The sequence below is a fragment of the Phaseolus vulgaris genome, chromosome 5, assembly GCF_000499845.2.
Source record: "Phaseolus vulgaris cultivar G19833 chromosome 5, P. vulgaris v2.0, whole genome shotgun sequence".
Classification (NCBI taxonomy): domain Eukaryota; kingdom Viridiplantae; phylum Streptophyta; class Magnoliopsida; order Fabales; family Fabaceae; genus Phaseolus; species Phaseolus vulgaris.
The window spans coordinates 10,696,480-10,720,568 of NC_023755.2; the positions used below are offsets into that span (position 1 = coordinate 10,696,480).

General features: G+C 31.4%; 1 protein-coding gene across 1 annotated transcript; it reads right to left on the minus strand.

Annotated features, from left to right (window-relative positions):
- Positions 1–8,192: 8,192 nt before the first annotated feature.
- On the minus strand, positions 8,193–14,889 carry LOC137833952 (probable purine permease 11). Its single transcript, XM_068642022.1, has 2 exons — positions 14,634–14,889; positions 8,193–9,451 (listed from the first exon to the last, which is right to left on the minus strand). Exons 1-2 carry the CDS (start codon positions 14,887–14,889, stop codon positions 8,310–8,312), a joined length of 1,398 nt encoding a protein of 465 aa, XP_068498123.1. The 3' UTR covers positions 8,193–8,309.
- Between the last annotated feature and the right edge of the window lie 9,200 nt (positions 14,890–24,089).

Sequence of the window (24,089 nt, forward strand, 5' to 3'; positions counted from 1 at the left end):
TTTAGTGGATTAAGGTAGAGCCCCGAAAACCTTGAACACACACAATAGAAAATTGTTTTTCAACATTTTTTATTGCACATTCAACCGACATTACTAGAATCAATTTAAATAAACATTACTTGAACATGCATAAAATAGATAATTCTCTAAATCACTTAGTTAATAAAACACAAGTCACTGTCACTTATGTCAATTAATGTTGACTATCACTTTTCTATTTGAGGAGAGATGGTAAATACTTTTTTTCACACCTTTCATTTTAGTATGAAACTTTTTCTACTTTAGGCACAGGAAAATATGTTTATGTTATTGAAATAACTTAATAAATTAAAAAAAGACAGAATATAATTGGAGAAAATAATTTATGCTTTATTGATCTGCTCAATTAATAGAGTTGGAAAGTTACTACATATCATATTTCATATTTTTAAGTATAAATATTGAAAAATTATGATAAAATCAACAACTACAACATCCTAACAACTAAATAAAAAAATATCTATGTTACAGTTATTATAGGCATAGTTTCAACAAATCTTCTCTTTGCCTCAATGGCGGGACACTTAAATTATTTTGTACAACTTTAAATTTAACTTTTGGAAGGGCTTTTGTTAAAATGTCTACAATTTGATCTTCAATTATTTTTCTCCATATAGTGACTTAATTCAACCAACTTCTTGTTCCTTGACTTGAAATCCCTTTGGTTGCTCTACATATATCTCCTTTGCAAATAACCATTTAAAAATGCAAAATTTACATCTTAATGGCAAATTTTTTAATGTTTGTGTACAACCAACACAAGCAACATTCTGATTTAAGCAAGGCGTGCAACAAGAGAAATTGTTTATGAAAAATCTACACCAAGTACTTCAGCATGGCCTTTCACCACTGTGTTTATTTATAGAACCATTTACATTTAGTTTAGTTCTATAAACACATTTCATTCCTATGGGTTGTTTGTGTTGAGGTCGATCCATTAACTTCCATTTTCTCGATCATCTTTAATTCTCTTTAATTCTCCCTTCATAGCATTAATCATCTTCTTATCTTTTTCAATTTCTTCAAATTTAGCAGGTTCTAAGACAACCACATTACACCTTTGATAAATATATCGTTCCTCTAACCGGAATTTCATCATCAAAGAACCCAATTCTATTGTTTATCTTCGATAAACTTTACATCTCTACTCAATAATTTTTCCATGTTTTTGTTGGAAAATTTTGTAAGTTTTAGACGTGTTTTTGTATCCAGTGAAACTCTAAATTCAGCTTTTTTTACAAGTTTGTCCCTTTTAACCCGTGGAACATAAGAAAAACAAACACAATCAAAGATTCTCAAATTTTATAAACCTGGTTTGTACCTAAACCAATCTTCAAATGTAGTTCTTTTGTTAAAAACTCTAGTTGGTAGTTTGTTCAACAAAAGTACAATAGTGCTTGCAATCTTTGCCCATAACTTCTTTGGCAAATCCTTCTCATGCAATATACCTTGTTATCTCTATGATGTTTCTATGTTTCTCTCATTTACACCATTCTATTTTGGGGTATATGACATTGTAAGTTTAAGCTCAATGTTATTATTTATCAAAAACATCATTTATACATTATTTTCCATTGATAGACCTTATTATTTGCAACTTACAACCACTTTGATTCTCCACAAATGCTTTATATTTCTAGAAAATACTTTATATTTCTAGAAAATCCTGGAAACCTCAATCTTGGATTTTAAAAAATAAACCCAATAATATGTTATAATCATCCGTAAAAGTAATATAATATTTATTACCATTTAAAGGCAATACTCAATAAGGTCCCTCAACATCTGTGTGAACTAGTTGTAGCCTTTGAGTTGCTTTCCATGCGGTTTGAGTAAATGGTTTTCTAACTAGTTTACCAAATTGGCAAGCCATGCATTATGTCAACTTGTTTTCAATCATCGACTCACCTTTGACCAAGACATGTTTATGCAGGTATAATAATCATGTAAGATAAAAATGTTTGAGTCTTTTATGCCATAGATCAACCTTGGGAGTTGTGTTTGAAAAACTATTTGCTCTTCCTCCATTAAACTTAAAGCATAACTTCTAGATCTCATTTTCCCTCGAATACATCTTTGCCTTTTGCGTCTATGATCAAACACCAATGATCTTAAAATATGACTTTGAAGCCCTTTTCCACAAGTTATGCAACACTAAGCAAATTCTAGTCAATATTAAACACATATAAAATGTCATAAATTTACTCCAAACCTGTTAAGATTTCAATAGCAACATTTTCTTTCCCTTTAACTGAAATCACCATTTTCAATTTTAACTTTAGAAATGATGTTTTTGTCGAGCTCAATAAAAATATTCTCATCGTTAGTCATATGGTTTGTGATGTTGTTATCTATCAAACATGAGTTACTAGAAGTGTTGGTTCTAGCAAAATATGTTACTACAAAAAGTTGATAATCTTCTTACTCATCTAAAGTCACATTTGCCTCATCTGATTTAGACTTGCATATTCGCTCTACATGTCTCAAATCCTATTCTTTCTACATGTTGCAACATTTTAACTTTGGAAGATTTGTCTTTTTGTAATGTTGACAAGGGGGAAAGTTCTCACTTTACTTATTGTTGGAGCCTTCTTCCTTTTGGTTCTTCCATTTAGGTTTTTTTTTTCATGCCACCTTTATAATTTCGTGCTTTTACACGAAAAAAACCTTGTACATTCTCCTCTCCTCTTGTCTTATCATTCTTCTTTGATCTTGAGCCTAAAAAGGATTACCAATTCTCCCAAGATGAGAGTTGACAATGTAAGACTTGGAGATTGCACTAAGTCATATTTGAGGCATCCACACCCTCATGAAGATTAGTATGTGTATTAAGTTGATTTTGATGTAATTTGTTTATGTGGTTCTCTTTCCCAAACTTAATTGATCCCAGAAATACTTTCAAAATGTTTGGAACTTGTTGAATTTGTTAAAAGTTGTTTAATGAGTTGATTGATATATTAGTTTGTTGAAATCTTCTTAACTAAAGTTTTTAAAGATTGAAGCAAATATTTTAACTAGTTGATTTATTGAATCAATTAATTAAAATCATTTAACATTTTTAGAAGTTCCAAAAAAGTTTTTCTATAAGGGGTATCAAGTTCTCATCATCTTAAATTTTTTTATTGTCAAAGAATTTAGTTTTAATAAAAATTGAAACCTTGACTTAATCCATTTTTTCACCATTAGTGAAATCAACAGATTAATTTGAAGTTTTAATCTGTTAAAATTGACCATTTTAGCTTTAATCAAAACCGTTTTTACAGTTTTAAATTTGGCTTTGATTTTTTTGAATAACAATGAGAAAGAGAGATTTTAATATTCTTCTGAGATCAAGAAAAGGATTACAACTGAGCCTTTGAATATTGGAGAAATGTTTTTGGCATTCTTGGATACTTTTGCATTGGCAAAGATTATGCAAAGATTATTTTATGAGTTTTCCAAAACCTAAAAGTCTTTATTGTAAAACTCAGGTGTATTCTTTCTAAATTCTAAAACTCTAAACCAACGTTTCTAACATATAGGTCTTTCGCATTCTCCAAATTCGAGATTTTTTACTTAGATTTATGATATAGTAACCATAATTTTGTGAACAATTTTTTTCATAAAGAAAGAGCTTTTTGAGAATTTGCACTTTATTTACTATACTCATCAGTCAAACCAGACAAATTTTAATTGTTTATATGTCCTTCATGCTCTGCGTCTCAAATTCTCTTGCCAAGTTGAGCACTTTCATCCTCTTATTCTTTCATAGCCAAAGTATTCTTTCTTAAGATAATCCCAAATTTTTTTAACAAATTTAAAATTCATAATTCTTGTAAAATAATTTTTGATATAAAAGAAAAATGCCAATTTTTTTGTCTTTGCCTCTTTTTGTCTCCCAAAGATCCAATGCTTCAAGATAACTAATAATCTTTGTAGCCCACCACTCATATTCCTCGTCATAAAAAATGGCGGTGAAATTAGTGTTTCTCTCAACTCACATATCCCTCAAGGATAAATGCTCTAGATACCAATTTGTTGTTAAAATAATACTCAATAAATTAAAAAAAAAACATAAAATATAATTGGAGGAAACACTACAAGAAAATCAATTAATAAAAAATAATTATAGAAACCAAAATAATTAGTTATTATATTGGTTAAATTGAAAACCATTTTATAAACTAAAAAACTTATTGGTATCTAAACTAGTTTTTATTATTAATAAAATTTATAAAGTAGTTTTTAAATTTATATCTAATTATTAGTTACTAGCTACTTTATATTCTAAATTACTGTCTATTAGTCTTTTAGAGACTAATTTAGAATCTAAAATATTATTAACTAAAATTTTGGTAGCTAATTTAGATACCAATTTAAAAATCATTTTATAATTTTTTATTAATAATAAAAAACACTTTAGATATCAATAATTTTTTAATCTCTAAAATAATATCTAATCTAATCAATATAATGAGTAATTATTTTTCTATCTCAAAATTTAATTGTTATTTAATGATTTTTTTAAGAAGAAAACAATTTATTTATTATGAGATCAACAATTAAAAAATCCAAAATAAAAAGAAAAATTAATAAAGAATTAATACCTATGTTGCATCTATTCTAGACACAATTTCCGCATTTTTCTCCATAAATTTTGAACCAAGAAAAAAAATGTGTGAAAAGCTTCTTGGACTTTTGTGGCATGAGCAAAGTGAATATTTTATCCAGCTGGCGTGGAAACTTTTCTAAACCAATGTGAAAGGATTTGTTCATACCCTAATCATATTACTTTGCTTATAATATGGGAATGTTCCATGTTTTTAGAGAATAGAAGTTGAAATGGAAAGCAAATGAAAAGTAGGAAGGTGGGTTTCCTACAAAAGTGGTAAAAGTTTTACAACATTGATTGATCATGTGCATTCCATGCTGTCACCATTTTTCTTCGACATTTGTCCTTCTTCCATTAAATTTAGAGGTTGGGTTAGGAATTCGCTAAGTGAATAACAAATACATCATCATTAGAGAATTGGAGAAGGAAGAAAAAATCACCATCGAAAACGATTGGCTCATAAGCTTCCAAGTATGATACTTTTATTAACATGTTATAAACATATTTTATAATATATAAATGATGGAGATCTTACATCGACCAGAGATAAAGACATTTCATTGTATATAAGTCGGTGTAAACCTTAATCCTATGAGCTGGTTTTATGGGATTGAGTTAAACTTAAAATCCACTTTGTAATATGGTATCAGAGCCATTTTCGAACCTATCCTAACAAGTATTTGTTGCCTTTATCAGACTACCACTCCTAATATGTTAATATGTTTTATTTATAACTAATTTTATAAAGTTAGTTTAAACTTTAAGTTTACTTTTTAATATATTATTAGAATTATTTAAATAATTTATTATTGGTGAATCACGCATAATGTATAGTTATCTTCTTAATTAAGACTTTTTTTCCATTATATAATAAAAGCTTTTGTATTTTTTAACAGGCCACACAAGATTCCTGTCGGTAGTGTGAATAAAATGTCACAGAAAACCCTATTATAAAATCAGTTTACAAGGTTTAAGATTTTACACGTATGTCATCGACAACTACTGCGTTGTGTAGGATGAACAACCATATTATGTTGTTAAGTTATTGAGTTTTATAATAGTTGTTATAAAAATTATGCAACAGTGTTTGATGGATCGAGGTAAAAAATCTGCGTAAATAATATGAGTATTAAACTTTACGAAAATCTTCCATATATTAAGATTTGTTAATATATTTTAAATTTTTAATTATGATTTTTTATTTATTTTTGTTTTCAAACTGGTTTGGGGTCTAGAGAACGATTCCTCCTATCTCTATCTTCGGTTGGTCCCTGATGCTCCAAGCTTCCTGCTTTGCCTTCCTTCTCTTGGTCGTCTGACTCCACAGGCAGGAGTGGTACCTGCAGAAGACACTCCAACGCTCAAGTTAGTCAGAGTGCTAACACTCAAGTGTCAGAGTACCGTAGATAATGACGTATCTTTATTCTTGAAATGCGTGCTATTTATATTACTTTAATGAGCCTTCATTGGTGGATCGGATTAATAGGTTGGTTTATGTTTAAGGTTGCACTAAACAACCTTTAATTGCGGATTAACCCTGCTGACTTAGTCAACTTATGATTCGTCGCCAATGGTCGGTCAGTCACGTGTCGTCATGTGACCTCACCATAATTAGGTAGTTAACGGGTCCGAACGATGGCCAACGACGATATCGTACAACTTTTAATGCCTGTGACACAATTTTATAATTAAATTCACTTCGGTCTAAAACTATGTATTGCTACATATTTTACAAGATTTTTTTTTATTTTATTTTCTCTCTTTATGAAGAGTTTAACTTTTAGCATTTGTCAATGTAAACTGTGAATCAATGTATTTATTACCAACTTTAAATAATTATAACAAATAAAAATAAATGATTTCAAAATAAAATATAATATTTGTGAAAAAGAATTTAAGATGTAAATGATCATGTTTTTCCTTTATAATGTTATTTCCCTTCTGCTAAGCTCTCTAAATAAAGTTGGTTGAATTAATTACATAATAAAGTTAAATATATTTTTCTTAATATTTTATTATAAGAAAAACTACACACAATCTTATCTAAAAATATAATCATTCATCAATTTATTCATTTATATTATTTTTAATTATCAAAGTATTATGTTTTATAAAAGAATATTACTTTTTAGACTTAATTAAGTTTTAAAGTTACTCATAAATAAATTTGAATAATGTATTTTTAATTGAATGTTTATCAAACTATTTTGTTTTATGAATGTTCAAAATATTTTATTCTTATTTGATTTTACTATCAACAAAGTGTGCACTTATTAATTACTTTGAGTCTTTTTTATCTTTAATTTGTTGATCAACTTAAAGCGTGAATTGAGTAGAAAAATATTAAAGAAAAAAGAGAGTAAATTGATAGATTGATCATAAGAAAACGCTTTTTTTAAGCTAGTGTGTAATCATTTTTTCGAATTTTCTAAAATGGACAAATCTTTTTTTTAATTAGAAATCGTATATTTTATATACGTTTTTTAATATTTAAAATCTAGAATTCATATATATATCATATATGATTTTTAGTTAAAATCGTATATGAAATATGTTTTTATTTTTTTAATATATAATAATTTTAATATACGTTTTTAATATTTAAAATTAAGAAAATAAAAATAAAAATAGAAAGTTAAAATCGTATATGAAATTTACGTTTTTAGATTTTAATATTTATAATTTTAATATTTAAAATTAAAAAATAAAAATAATAGGAAAAGTTAAGTTTAATTTACTAATTATATAACCTTTTTATATATAATTAAAGAAAATTATTTTTTATAAAATGTTTTTTAATTGAATAAGTTTTTATAAAATATTTTTTATTATATATAATTAAAAAATACTGAACTTTTATAAAATAATTTGTTATTATATACAGTTAAAAAATTAAATACATTAAAATTATTTTAAATTCTTAATAAAATTAATGATGTAATACTTTAATAATATAAAATAATTTAAGTTAATTATTTTAAAAAAATAATTAAACTAAACTTATCCCATAATAAAAAGTTAAGTTTTATTTTATAATTTTTAAATTAGGTTGTTATGTTTGTTTGTTCTCATTTAATTTCAGATTTTAATGTTTTTTTAAACATTTTTTTTGGGTTAATTTTTTTCGTTTTATTTTGTAGTTAAAATTTTCTGATTTATTTAAGGTTTATTAAGAATTCAAAATAACTAAATATATCTTAAATTAGTATTTTCTGAAAACTTAGATTAAATATATGTGAAAAAAACTGGATCTAAACTTCTAAGTCCATTACCAATTAGTTGAGAACGAATAATATTCCACTTAATTTTCCAAATGATGATAGCCGTAAAGTTATAAGTAAATTATCCTACTTTTTTTAGTGGTTTTACAAAATTGAAATTAGAGCTTTATATAGTAAACAGACAACCTTAATTACTAAAATATAATTAATTGAAAAATAAAGTTAAAAACACAACTTTTGTTTGTATATCAATTTGAAATTTGAGTTCGGATTATGATCATATGAATAAAAAAAAACATAATTAGAACAAAAGATTCTCTTAAAGATGATCACTTCTCACTAAACCAATAAATATTCCATACCAATTCCATGATATAAAAACTATCCAACTTTGAAATTTCAAATTTTCATTTCTTCAAGCCAAAAACTTCAGTGAAAAACTGAACAAATTTCAACATCTATGAAGAAATGGAGGTTTCTGGAGTAGCAGTATGACGAATAGCTGCTTCTTTGAACTTGGTATCGTCCAAATAATTTTGGTAAATGTAAGAACTGAAACCGAAGATGGAGAACAACATGGCCAGAATCTTGACACCATTCATATGTTCATGGTATAGAAGAACTGCAGCAACAGGAACAAGTGGTAAGCTGAGCATGCTCATAACATTGGAGAAGAACGAAGACACCAAATAGATGAGCCCCACAACTCCAACAGAACAAATCTGCCAAGCCAAAGCTGTTCCAACAAGAGTCAATATGTAGACCTCTCTTCCTGCTTTGAATCTCCTCATTTCATCCTTCAAACCCTGACCTTCCCCACTGGCAAACATCCCCACAATGCAAACACATGAAGCAACAAAAGATGTCCAAATTTGCATCTCTAGGACCACTGAAAATGTTTCCCTCTTTAAGACCTTTTCAAATGATACCTGCATCAGACACAGCAAAAGGGCATACCCAGCTGATGCACTGACAGTGGACCAAATACCAACCATGTTCTTGCTCTTGGTAACATTCCTGATTTCATTCTCTGAGGAGTCAGAATGAATTGCTAGAAGTGATGCTGATATGGTGAGAAAAACCACTGAGTTAAGAATTAACAAGGTGAGTTTTTGAGCATTGATAAAGAAGGAAAATATGGCATTGAAAGCAAGTTGGGATGCAGAAATGAGGGAGTAAGTTGATATAGGAAGGTATAGAAGCCCTATTGTGTACATAAAGTTATCTCCAGCTAAAAGGGTACCCAAGAGGATGTAAACCATGATGAGAGTGTGAGTAGAAGAGTGCATGGAGAGGTCAGTGGTGACAGAAAGGTTTTGTGAGTGAGGGAAGAATAAAAGTGGAAAGAAAAGGATTGGAAAAGCCACAGATTGTACTAGTGTTGCCATCCATATACTTTTTCCTCCTTGGTCAAAGTAGAATCTCCCTAGCAAGACTGCACCAGATTGGCCCATCAAGAGTAAAGTTACGTTGATTACTACTAAAAACCACCATTTCCAACGGCTAAACAGAAGCAGTGATTGTTCACCTTCCTCAGTTGTGGTTGAAACACCTACTGCAATTAATTCTTTGACATCATCATCTGCAGCAATGTTGCGTCCTGCAACACCCAATTATTGAAATAGTCACAAAAAATGAACTTGATAGTGCTCTTTATATTTTCTAGGGAATACATAGATTATCATAACAAGTACAAAATCTGGACTCAGTGAAATACTGTGCATTTAAAATTGGAAAGATCACGAATTCAGTGAAATGAAGCTTTCTAACACTTTTCTTTTGTGTTGTGCCTTGTACACTATGAGCCTAGGAAACTGATAAGTGGATGAGGGAAAAGAGTGACCTGGATAGTAGTGTGAGGAGGATTCAATTTCTCTATCAGCCATTCAAATCTGTATAGTGAAAGATGAATCACTAGTTTCTCAACCTCAGCTTGGTGTAAAAGAGAAGGATCATCTAAATTTGTAGGATTTAAACCATAATTGGAAGAAAGCTGTAGAGCTGAAATTCTTATTTAAAGTTCTAACAGGATCTTCTATGAGCATAGTTTTAAATTTTTTATTTTACTTTAAGCATAGAGAATTCTACATAGTTTCACAATGGAATCTTCTGTTTGGATCTTCCCCTTTAAAGCGGCATGGTGTAGGTTTCCATTTGGAAGGTTTTGAAATGGGAATCAAATCCCTCCCAAAAGGTGTTTTATTGTTCTCACTGCTTCTCAAAAGCACTTCTCTTTTGTTGATCTATATTATACATTATGTGACTGCTATTTGAGTAAGAGTGCATCACACTTGGATACTGGTGCTTTAAATATGTAACATTTGCATATAGCTTAGATTTGCATGCTGATCAGCCTATAGTTTCTGCCTCAATCTTAGTTGGGAAAATTGAATTGAGAAGAGGAAAAAAGAATTAGACGAGGTAACAAGAAGTTCATAGCAATTTCTAATTTTGGTAAACAAATATTGCTTTGAGAAGTTGGGTTACATAAAGTTGCATTGATGCAGAGAGATCATGAATGCAAATTGTATAAGAAAAATCATCTCTTTCACCCTCAATTTTTTTATACAACTATATGATAACTATTTTTTAATAATAAATATTAAACTAAAAATAGTAATATCCAAATTTTTTAAATTAAAATATTCAAATAAATAATATATAGAATATTATTTACTACTCGAAAAAAAAAATATATATATATATAATAATAATAATAATAATAATAATAATAAGAGATGTTGGTTATAAGTGAATGATGATATCTAATGTATCAAAGTGTAGGTATTTTATAATCAAATATATGTTTTGCTTATCCTTTCACCCTTTATTCTAGGTTTTAAGAGCCTATAAATACTCTGATAAATCATAGAGGGAGTTAACTTAATTCTCACATTCACTTCTATATTTCACATATTCCATATTTTCTCTAGTTGTTATTAATTTAATGTTGGAGAATATTCTCTAGGTGGATCTCTCCCCGGGTTTTATTAACAACTCAACGATCAATCCTCAAAGTTGGTAGCTTGACTTCCCAGGAACACCATTATTTTTGCCTTAGGAGAACTGCACTCATTTCCCATAAGAATATTTGACATTCACTCTAGGTCTTGGATAAAACTATTCCTATACCACAAGTCTTACGGTACTTACCAGAAGTAAAACTATCGCATCATCCTCATCAAACCCTGAGATAAACCCATCAATTGTTGAAGCCCTAAAAATACATATGGAAAGTCTTAAAAAAAATGAGGAAAACCTCCAAAACACAATAGCTAACATGCAGGTTAAATGTAACAATGATTTGGAGCTAGCATCAGGTTGAGTTACAAGCTCTCATGAGCAACTCACAATACTCAACTAGGACTAGAATACACATAGGTCTGAGAAAAACCTACAGGCCTGAACCAATCGCACCGAGTAGGTTGCCGAGTCTCTTTGAATCCCGATAAAAAAAAATAACTTGTAGAGAATGGAGGACAACAAGTGCACACTATCCTATCTTAGAAGTTAGCGACAGAGACACGAACACAGTGGCTTCAAACCAACAAAAATCGAGCGCAAGGGTCCTCCTCACAAAAGGAATCAAGGGCATGTGATCAACAACTACCTTTTAAGGTTGTTCCAATGACCCACTAAATCAGGCGATGAGAGCAAAACTCGTTGGTTTTTCACTCTAAAAGTAATGAAGGCTCAACTTCTCAAAAAGTGGAAGTGACCTTCTATTAAAAATTATGATCGGTCGTCGGACCTAGAGGCACACATCAAAGCGTAGTCTCTTCTAAAAAAATCAAGGAGTACATTGTAGGCCTTTTCCAACTACCCTCAAAAGACCAACCTTTAAATAGTATTATTCTCTGCCCAGAAATTTGATAGATTCATTCAAAATGTTTTGTGCAAGGTTCTTAGCTCGGTTTGCAAACTCCAAACCCATGATCGCAACCTCTACCTTTCTGCATAATGCCATACAAGGGGATACCAAGTCTTCCCAAAAATAAATGGCTCGATTTTCTAAAGTGTCCCTCTATCTTCTCGGCCTGCATCCAACGGTAACTATGCACATGCTCTGAGTAGGACTCTGTCCAAGGAATTTTCTTGCCACACTATATGTTGACCCACCTGTAAACATTCATGAGATTCACACTCGGACATCATGATATATTAGCATAGAGAAAAACTTGAACATAAGAAAAAGGGTTACGAAAGGTCATTTGTCTGTCTCTGTGTTGATTACCACACAAACCTTCAAAGGAAGGTGTGTGAGTAAGTATGGAAATTACACTCCTCTGAATGCTAGTTAAGATATTATCATATGGGAGGCGTTCAATCTCGAACTAGTACAAGTCCTACAACCTCCATCCTTCCCCCATTTGTTGATCCAACCAAGAGGTATAATTATGACCAAAACCAAGGTCATATTACAAAAGAATGTCATAAAGTGTGTCACCTGATATATGAACTCGTTTAGTAAGGTCCTTGGGACATTTCATGTAGAATAATCAGGTCAAGTTATGTTGAGGTCGAGGGGGTTGGTGAAAAGGTTGGGGTAGAGGTTTTTTTTGTGATTTCAACGTCAAGGAAGAGATAATTACCAAGAGGACCAAGGTGATACAAATAATCTCGACAGACAGATGATTAAGGACACAACAGACACTTCACAATTAAGTCAATCATCTCAGCATCCAAGACAAGACCCCACTAAACTTCAAAAGGACCTCAGTAAAAGAAGAACTAGACATAGGCCAGAGCATCAAATGTTCTTTCTTCTGGTCTTTTTAAGAGACAAGTTTATGTAAATAAATTGGGCTCACTTTAAGGCTCCAAATAGAAGAATAAGATAGAGTAGGGTGTGCTTAGTAATTTGGGCTTGTGTCAAACCCACATTTCATGACATGTGCACCTAGGTTTAGGGTTTCTTTGACCTACCTTCTAAAAGGTTTCTCAGAAATGACTCCTCTACCCCTCTCACTCTTGCTCCCCAAGTCACTCTTTCCTATATAAAGTGTGTCTTGCCTCATGTAATTTACACTTGATTTTTGAAATAGAAAGGAAACTCTATGGAGTGTTTAGTGAGCTTTGTATCCTAGAAATTGGGTCTTATCTTGGGTGTTTGTGCACTACAAGTGGCGGCTCTTCACCATTTATCTTGGAGTCTCCTCCCCCTCCAAGTGGCGTGATTCCTTATTTCATAAGCATCTCTTAATCTCTTCACCTTTGTTTCCTAACGCCATTCTTTCATACTTTTATTCATTTATGTTTGTTTTCTTCATCATCTTATGCTTCTTTTCATGCCTTTTATTTTCGCACCTTCATCTTCATAATCACCGTACTTGTGTTTTCTCTTTGCCCTCTAGAAGTGCACATTCACACTTACTTAACCACTTGGTCAAGTTCATGTCCAGTGGGAATCTTCTTTGGGTTTCTCACCATAATTGATAATCTCAAAAACTCATAAACAAAAGAGTAACCCATAAAATGTGCAATCCTAAAATCAACTCACATCATAAGGGGTGCCACAACTCTAGCAAGAACAAAGGGAGCAACCTCAACAAAATCTAAAAGATGTCAGAAGGTTGATCAACACTATGGCCGGAAAATTTGCTAGGGGGAGTAGTTCAAGTTCTATAGGGAAAAGGCATCTTAGAAACAAAAACTCGATAAGTCTACTACAACCTTGTTCTATCCCTCCATCACATTTACAAATGAAGACTTATTGATCAATTTCCTTGTACAAGATAATAGAGTAGTTGTCATCGCCACCATAGCTAATTAGCGAGTCAAAAAGTTCCTCATTGACTAAAGATGTTTGACCAATGCTTGGTCAGCATTTTTAAAGTTCAATATTCCCACTTCCCTCATCAAATTATACCAAAAACCATTATTAGGGTTCGCTTGGGAATGAGTGTGCACTATTTGGTTAAATGTCCTCCCTACCTAATTTTTCTACCACTGGATTTAGAATATGTACTTCCTTAAGAGAGTCCAAACTTTTCAGGAATTCTTCAATTTCTTTCTTCTCTTCATCATGCACTTGGTCACAAGAATTGATCATAATTTTTTTCCATAAGATTAGGCATGTTCAACTGCTTCCTTGCATCATTCAACACTTCATCGAGCTTATCCCTTCTGAAACATTATCCTTTATCTTTTAGATGTTGCATAGCTTCAAGCACATTAAAATTAGTTTCCTCATATTGTATTGTCACCTTGAATTTCCCATTATCTACATCAATAATCACCCTTGTTGTTTTCATGAAGGGTCTAAAAAAATTAGAGGGATCTCTACATCCTTTTCAATATTCATTACCACAAAATTAACTGGGAACGTGAATTTGTCAACCTTGACAAGCACATCTTCAGCTACACATAAAGATATTTGACAAATCTATCTGCCAATTTCAATGTCATGCGAGTTGGTCTTATATCTAAATCTCCAATTTTATTCATCATGGATATGAAAAACAGACAACCACTCACACTCGGATTTTCTCTAAAGAGAAACTCTTCTTCTTGTATGTCTCTCTATTGTATTTCTTTCTGTGATGCATATTACAACTAAGAGAGCATCCTATTTATAGGCTTTAGGAAGCTCTTTTAGAAAAATATTCATTATGACCTTAAAACCCCACTAACAACATAATTAAAATTTCACTCACAACTTTTGACCTTTCACATATCCAAACTTTCATTCCACTATTTTCTAGTAACTTCTAATTTTAAAACCCACAAATTACATTTAAGGTTTATTCAACAAAACTCCCCCATAAACTTAAATTTTCTACCATCAATCATGCCAATCATCTTCTTGTATTTGTCGAAAAGTACTTTCGGTAGCGGTTTTGTGAAGATATTCGCAACTTGATCCTGACTTGCCACATGCAGCAATTCCACATTTCCTTGCTTCACATGATCACGGATAAAGTGAAAACGAATGTCAATGTGTTTGCTTCTTTCATGGTTCACTGGGTTCTTTGCCAACTTAATTGTTGATTTGTTGTAAACTTGAATCACGGTTGCACTTAGTTGCTTTAGGTCCATCTTGCTCACCAAGTTTCTAAGCCATATCGCGTGACATACACACCAAGATGTTGCCACATATTCAACTTCACATGTCGATAGCGTCACGATCGATTGCTTCTTTGAAAGCCAAGAAAATGTTGTGTTCCCCCATAAAGAATGCATATCCCGATGTACTTTTCCGATAATTTATGTCTCCACACCAATCGCTGTCAGAGTAACCCACTAAATGGTAATCTTTTTCTTTCGAGTAGAACAATCTGAGTGATACTATCTTGGATGTACCGTAGGATTCGCTTCAACGCATTCCAATGTGAGTAAATCGGTTCCTCCATGAATCGACTTATGATGCCGACACTTAATGAAAGATCTGGCCTCGTGCATGTAAGATAACGAAGGCTTCCTATCAAACTCCGGTATCTACTTGCATCGGCACGTTCTCCTCCATAGAACTTTCAGAGTTTGGCACCTGGTTCCATTGGTATTCATACTAGGTTGCAATTTTACATCTTGTACTTCTTCAAAATCTCTTTTGCATATGTCTCCTACGATACAAAAATACCTGTCTTTTCTTGTCTAACCTCCAAACCAAGGAAAAACTTCATCAATCCCAAATCTGTCATCTCAAATTCTCGTCTCATTGTGCCCTTAAACTCTTCTATCATCTCGTTATTGTTACCCATAAAAATGAGATCATCAACATAAAGAGCAACAAATATCATGTTATCCTAAGTTTGCCTATCTATTGATGATTGAGCATTAATGATTGTGATTTGATGGAGTCTCTACTTCATGGATTGCAACATTTGTAGATTGATGTGGATTCAAGTGGCGAAAACAATGGATGAAATGGAGCCAAGGAAGAACTCTAGGAGTTCTAAGATTCTTGGAGTGTTGTGAGGTGTTCTGGAGAGTGATAGGTGAGGCCTAATCACTTGAAGATGGAGAGAAGATCAAAGGATACATACAACCTAAAGTGAGACAAGATAAAGAAGAATTTTGGCTAACAAATTTGGCAGCATAACTCTATTAAAATTTGATCTAATTATGCCAACCCTTGCACCATTATTTATATGTGTTTGGGCTAGCAAAATGCAAAGCAAATGGAGGGAACTTTGAATTCAAACTTGACTCCAAATGTTAGTCACACATGACATGTGATGAAAGTGTGATTCATGTGACTTGCTTCTAGATGTTAGGGTTTACTATGACCTGCCTATGGTTTGATGTTGGTCAATTGAAGTCCAATTAAACCCTATGCAAACTTAGAAACCCTACCCTAACCCTAATATACTTGGGCATCCAAATACAAGCTCGAAACCTATGCTACTTGGCCTAATTTGAGGCCCAATTATTTTGTAACAAATGAAATTTCTATTCTAGTTTGTATAACTAGATCGTGAAATCATCGAAGGACAAGGCGACATGAAGGTCGGAAAAAAGACAGGAATATACAAAGAAGAAGGGACCATCAGGGAACGACTGACCCATACAAATGAAATTTCTATTCTAGTTTGTATAACTAGATCGTGAAATCATCGAAGGACAAGGCGACATGAAGGTCGAAAAAAAGACAGGAATATACAAAGAAGAAGGGACCATCAGGGAACGACTGACCCATACAAATGGTGTCAGTCGAACGATAGTAATCAATGGCCAAAATACTGTTAGAAGTATCTGACTTTAAAAAATGGTACTTATCCATAAAGGAATCGATGGAAGATGAGCCCCGATAGACAGAGATAAAATCGGCCACTTTGGGATCAACCCAATCAAATCCCGGACAATGGATGACTCTTGAGGAGAAGCTGACCGATCGGACGCAACGTCCAGGTCGTCAGCCCTTACAGAACCCTCCAAGGGGGCAACGTTTGAATATCCTGGACCGACAAAGGCTCGGTCACAGAGGAAGCAGAAGAAGAAGAAGAGGAAGATGAAGAAGAGCAAAAGGAGGACGAAGTGGAAGACATGACTAACCTTTCGGGGTATAGGGTAAGCAACGTGCCAACACAATTGAGTTTTGGATGTCGGAGCAAGCAAAGCAGTAACTCGACACTGTAGAGGACGACTATTTATAGCCCTCATAGAGGCAGGGAGATGAAGCGTCACAACGGTCCCCACCGTTAGGTTTCCCTCGATCTAATGGTTCACGACAAATGGCATAAAAAAATCCCTCATTAATGTGCGTCACATCACACGTTTGGCGCCGCCAACAATGCGTCCAACCTGGGAAGCTCAACCGTCACACCGATCTCGAGCGAAGACTCTTCGAATTAAATATCCTTCAGCATGGAGGGATAAGTGTATCAGTAGGTTCGTACAACCGAGACCACGATTCGCTAAGCCGAGCAACACCGTAAGGGCATTACACGTAAGCAAGATTAATGAGACTAATCAGCGATTAAACACTAGGTGATGCATTCCTAAGTATGACCCAACTCCCTAATCCGACCCAATAACAAAGGACCCATAAAAATTATATAAATAGCATAGATTTCAAGAATTGGGTAAGTCATACACAGTGTGCTCGGGATACCAAGTGTCGAGGACTGAATTCTGACTTGAGCGTCAAAGTGTCTTTTACAAGTACCATCCGAGCCTGAACTTTGCAGAGACCAAGAGGTAAAGCAGCTAAAGGAAGTAGAGGAGTCCACTCTGGGAGGAAAGAGTGAAGATTCAACCGACCGACCGAGGAGTATTCAAATTTGTTCCAATCGTTTTCTTGGTTTCAAATCCGTTTGAAAACAATTTTAGTAAATAAATCTTATCTAATTCTCATATAATGATTATTGAAAAATATATATTTGAAAAAAATCTTATTTTGTTAAAAAAAATGCTAACTTTTTATCTATATATTTTCTGCTCTATACAGATTTTCAATTTTTGTGTGCATAACAGAAACAAGATTAGAAGCCTTCTTCCAGAACACAATTGGGTTTGAATGGCTTCTTTTGACATAATGAGAAGAAAGGGTGGAAGTCAACTAAGAAGTTAAAGCCATCCCATACTGTACGTCACGCCATTCATCTTCCAACCTAACGTTGCAAATTGCGCATGTGCCAACAACCACTCACATGCCAACAACCAAGTTCAAATTATCCTCATCTCTCTAGACATCTTATTATATACAAAACAATATAACTAATCTAATTTCTTTTACACATGCACTGTCTCACATATTTTTTTTCATATTATATTATTTTGTTTAGTTAAACTTTCATTTTTTATTATTATTTATAACTAATAGTATGTATACACACATTAATTTTAATATATGTTATTTTATGTTATTTTATTTTAAATTTGAAATATTGTTTAAAAGATTTAAATTTAGGATGAAAGAGAGATGTGGGTCATAAGTGGATAGAAGAGACTTGGTATGTGGGAAAAGGAGAAATAAAATAAAATAAAATAGAGCATGGGGGAGTGGGTAATGGGGAGTGGGATGTGGGAGGAGTCACATTTTGACAATTAATATGAGGGAGGGAGGGAGAGGTTTGGATTGGGTTTCAATTCAAATAAATAAAAAAATCAAGATCGAGTTTTTATTTTTTTTATTTAGTTTTGAAAATCCTTAAAATATATACAATTCTATATGTGATGATTTTAGTAAATTTGTAATTAAATTATATAACAAACTATTAAAATAATAATATTATTAATTATAGACTAAATATAGAAAAAAATTAATTGTCAAATTATCAAGATCTTTTTTTATTATATCATATTCAACCTCTTCTCACCCTTTGTTGAAGTTGAATTGATTTGGATCTTGGACTCATATCAATTGAGTCATAGATTTTAAAATACATATATTTAAAATTTTAAAATATTTTTTACATGCTTTAGTATATTTTTTAAATAAACTAAATTATTTAATATTTAAATAATTTAATATTTTAAAATACACATTTTTAGTTAATAGAACGGTAGAGTAAATTAAAAAGTACTTATATTATTATTATTATTTAATAATTTGATTGAGTTGAGTTAGGTTTTGGATTCAATATATGTAACTCATCGTTTAATACGTAGGAAATTGGATTATATTGGATTTGATATAATAAAAAAAATCTAATCCAATCTATTTAAGTTGAATTAGGTCATCACGTTCTTCGACTCGATAAACATTTTTGGATAAGACAAAAAAATAATAATCTGATTCTACCTAGATTTAAGAGTATATTAATACATAAAAAAAATTCTTTTTCTTTATAGAATATATGAATTTAAGAAGTAAGTATTATTAGTCTATAAATAATAAATGATATATATTTAAGGTGACTATTTTTGTATATAATAGATTATTTTTAAATGAGTACTTCCTAGTAGGTTAACAGTTATAAAAGTTATAATAGTTAGAGTAAAATTATTTTTACTTAATAATAAGGCAAACATCTTAATTTGTTTGTCTAATATATATATATATATATATATATATATATATATATATATATATTAATTATGTGTTATAATTTAATTTATTTTATATATATTTTTGTATAGGTCAAAAATTCTTCTTTCTAATTTTGAATTTGTACATTTTTTTTATGATCTTCTAACTTGATTCCGTAATTACCTTGTCATGTATGAGATAAAGGAGTTGTATTTATAAGAAGTTATTCCACGTTAGTGAACTTTAGTAGTTTGAAAGTGATAAATGTTATTAAAAAATATAATATTTACTTGTTCTAAGTCAATTTATTTATAGATTTGTATTAGATCTTTACACAAATGAGTCTTAATCATCCGTATGAATACTATGATTAACCTTATATTAATTTTGACAATACAATTGATTTATGATCAACGTTTCTTTTAAGACCATCTTAATTAATTTTATTTTAATTGAGTAAATGTGTTAAAATAATCTCGACTATTTAGTTTTGATAATATGAATTCGTTCACATATATAGTAAAACATTCGATCTTTATCTAGAGTTTACTTTATGAGTTAATGAAAAATTATTTTAACAGAAATATTAATTCTATTTTTTTTATTAAACTCGTGCTAATTTTTTTCCTACAACGAGTTTTTCTTTTAATTCCAATGTGATTATTTTTTATTTAAAATGTTTTCATGTAAGGTGGAACATAAACCCGAATTCGCCCCTATGAAATTTACCACATATGAACACATGGATCATGTGCGTAACGATTGCGGTAACCAATTGGATAATTCTGCTAATTTTACAAAATAAGAAAGCTTAATAGAAAGACATTTTTGTTCGTACCTAATAATCAAGATTAGTGATAATCGTAAATATTATGATTCTAGAAAATCATGAATCTTAATTATTATTGGAACGCGCCCCAATGTAGTTGTATATTTATACTTATATACAAAGAGAATTTTTCATTATAACTGTTTTTTGGTATACACAATTTTTTTTCAATTCTATCTTTATTTAATATATTTCATTTTATTAATATAATGGAGTATTTTGTCATTTCATATGAATTACTTAAAAAATAAAATTAATTTTTAAATTAATATTAATATGTTTCCCACTTTTCTCTTAGTTTCTTATTTTAAAGAAAAAAAGAAAGAGCATACTCACACACATTTTCACACCAAATCTTACATATAAAATAAAATAACCTCAATTTTCAATCATTCTCTGCACTTCATTTTTTGCTTTTCAATTTTGACTCATCTAAAATTATTTTTTAGGTATGTTACATTTCTATCATCGTGAAAATTGAGTAAAATAGAAAAATGTGGATACAAAGACGTGGTTGCCCATATATTTCCTCTAGTAGTAAATAATAAAGATTCTTGAAATATTAAGTTTTCATAATAATATAATCATAAAGTTTACATATAAAAAATATTTGAGTAACAATTATTTACTCTTACACTATATTATTACAGAACTAATACATCCACGTATAAAATTATCTTACATTACATCATATACATATTAAACAATCAGTCACGGTACAATCTCATGCTATTAAATCATAAAAAACTAATTATAAATGGAATCATTTTTATACATGATTGAACTGCATATCAATAAAAATAATGTAGCACTTTGACATTTGAAATATTTCTTAAGACTTATTAAATATGTTCATGTTGGTTATTAATTCTGATTTTATTATTATTAATTCTGATTTTATTACTTTTAAACTATTTTACCGTTATTATGACATTAATGGTCAGTTTACAGGTCGACCTAGTATTCCTATTTTATAGTTTCCAATAATTGTAATTTTATTATATATATATATATATATATTATTGAAGTAAATCAGAAGGAATGAGATCAGCTCAACAGTTTTGTAATCTTGTGCAATTACTTTCAATCAGTTTCTACAACCTTTTTCCTTCTCTTATTTTCTTTCTTCAATTAGTTCCTACAATCTGTTATCATGAACTCTACCCAATTATCAGTCCCTATCTTGATGGAAAAAATTATAATCGGTGGTGTGTGCAGATGAGAGTTTTTTTTTATTATCATGATTTATGGGATGTCGTTGAGAGTGGAGTGTCTGCATTAGGTGATAATGCAACTGAGGCACAACGAGTAGCGCATCGTGACCAGAAGAAGAAGGACAATAATGCTTTGTATCTCATCCATCAAGGGATGAATGACGAGACGTTTGAGCAGATAGAAGGAACAACAACTACAAGTGAGGCTCGGATCATTTTGTCAACCAATTATAAAGGTGATGACAAGATCAAGATGGTGCGTCTTCAAACCCTAAGACGCCAATATGAACTGCTGCATATGGAAACCATAGAGACTGTTGATGTCTATATAAATAAAGTTCTTGCCTTGAAAAATTAGATGAACACCAATGGTGAAACACATTCGGAGCAGGCAAAGGTGGAGAAGATTTTGAGATCTTTAACTCCCAGATTTGAACATGTTGTTGCCGCTATTGAAAAGGCCAATGAAATTTCAAAAATGACAGTAAGGTTATTGTCTAGTTCCCTACGAGCGCATGAGCAGCGGATGAATGACAATAAGATTGAAAAACCAATTGAACAGACTTTACAAGAACAAGCCTCAATTGGTAGCTCCTATCATAAACATGGTACTTATTGTAGTAAAGGTCGTGGTGCCCAGAATCATGGAGGCGCTGAGCAAAACAACATTGGTTCCAATCACAATCCAAGTTTAAATTGTTGGGTTTAATAGTGCCAAAGTTCAAGAGGGAGGGTGAATTGATCTTTTAAAAGCTTCTCGCAGAATCAGTATTTATCAGTGTACAGAAAATAAATCGATTTATTTGAAATTGAACATATTTATTTTGGCACAGTTTGTGTTTGAAAAACGTTTATACAGTCAAGTTAATCACAAGATTATGCAGATTGATTTTTCAGATACACACACTGATATAATGAAGAAAAACAGTGAAGTACAAAACAACAAACTTCAATTTTAAACAAGAGATTGAGGTTCAATTAATAGCTTGACAATTACTTGAGTCACCTATCACAATCAATATGTTCCAGTGACTTTTAACAGATTTTATATGTTCTTATCAGAATCAAACAGCTTTTCAGAAATTAAGAACAATATGAAACAAGCCCAGAAAGAACAAATTTATTATTAATTGAACATATTTATTTCTTGACAGTTTAACAGATTAGCCGAAATTTAAGTGTAGAGATTAAGGGAGAATGAACACAAGGCAATTATACTGGTTCACTCAACTGAGCTACATCCAGTCTTCACCTAAACCAAGGTGAAATTCACTAAAACACAATTCAAACAAATACAAATCCCACTGTTCTTGAACCCTACAAGAACTTAGGTACACTTGCTGAAAAACCCTATTTCAGCATACACACTCTTCAAGAAACCCTATCAAGAAGAGTGTACAACCAAACTTTTACAAGAAAAGAAATGTGAAACGACTACACCTGATAGAGGATGCATAAATCTGCCTTAAACCAGTAGAACAGATTGCTAGAACAGTAGCAGCACCTCTCACCAAGCTTTTGGAACCAAACAAGAACAAGCACTTTGTGATTTTCGAAATCTTTTAAGAACAGATGCTAATTCCTTGTAAATCCTTAATTCTCTGATGCAAAACTTGTTTTTACAATTGTATGATCGTTGTTTAAACTCAGAAACAAGTTTTCATTTTATAGAAAACCAACTTATAACAGATTTTTGAAAAACAGTTAAAGCTGTTATAAAATGAACAGATTGAAAATAAAATGAACAGATTTATTTTCAAAACCAGTTAGAGAATTTGTTATGTGAGGAGACTTAGTCAGCCATTCTGGTGCAGGGACAAAACTGAAAACCGTTTAAGATAGCCATGGCACCAGAGTCAAAAAGAATCTATTCATTTACAGATGAACAGATTTATTTTTCAAAACGATAACAGAAAAAACTTAACTATTAGAACACAGTCGTTTTGAAAGGTGGAAGACTTAGTCAAAATACTTGATGCACAAAATCTAATTTTCACAAGACTTAGCCAATGCATCAGTTTAAAAAAGAATCTGTTTATTTAGAAAAGAACAGATTTATTTTTATGCAGTAAACGTGTTTTTTGTAAAACATGTGAAAAACAGTTTAAGAAACTTTGTGCTTGCTCTTATCACATGGTCAATGGTTAAGAGGTGAGTTACTCAGCAAAAAGCCTACTCTTAAACAACCTCTAAACACTACCTAAGACATTCTTAAAGCAAAGGAAATATACACGAATTGTACATAAAAGTCTTCATCAAACACATATCTTGAAGGGGCAGCAACCATCTTCAACACAAATAACTCTTGGCGCAGAGGACGAGGAGGCATGTATAATAAATCAAATGTGGAGTGTTATAACTGCCATAAACGCGACCATTATGCAAATGAGTGCAGATGAAAAGGTGATAATCATGTTGTCAATTGTGCTCAAGAAGATAGTAATCACGAACAAGATGAAGAGGATCATGCAGTACTAATGGCAACCACATCAAATGAAACTCCAAACAATCAGAATTGGTATTTGGATACAGGTTGCACAAATCATATGTGTTGTCAGAAGGAGTTGTTTGCAGATTTGGATGACTCATTTCGCACAAAAGTGAAATTCGGTGATGGCAGGTTCGTTCTGGTGACTGGAAAAGGGAGAATTCTTATCACATTGAAGAATGGTGATCACAGGTACATCTATGATGTTTTCTATGTACCTAATATGAATAGTAATCTGTTGAGTATGGGACAGCTGGCCGAAAAGGGTTACGTGATGCACATAGTTGAAAATAA

Bases quoted from the DNA above. Each gene is read 5' to 3' on its own strand.
- LOC137833952 (XM_068642022.1), bottom strand. From the start codon at position 14,889: ATGGACCTAAAGCAACTAAGTGCAACCGTGATTCAAGTTTACAACAAA. The intron at 9,452-14,633 runs GTAGAAAATTTA...TGGGTGTTGCAG, and splicing joins GATGATTGGCATGATTGATG to GACGCAACATTGCTGCAGAT.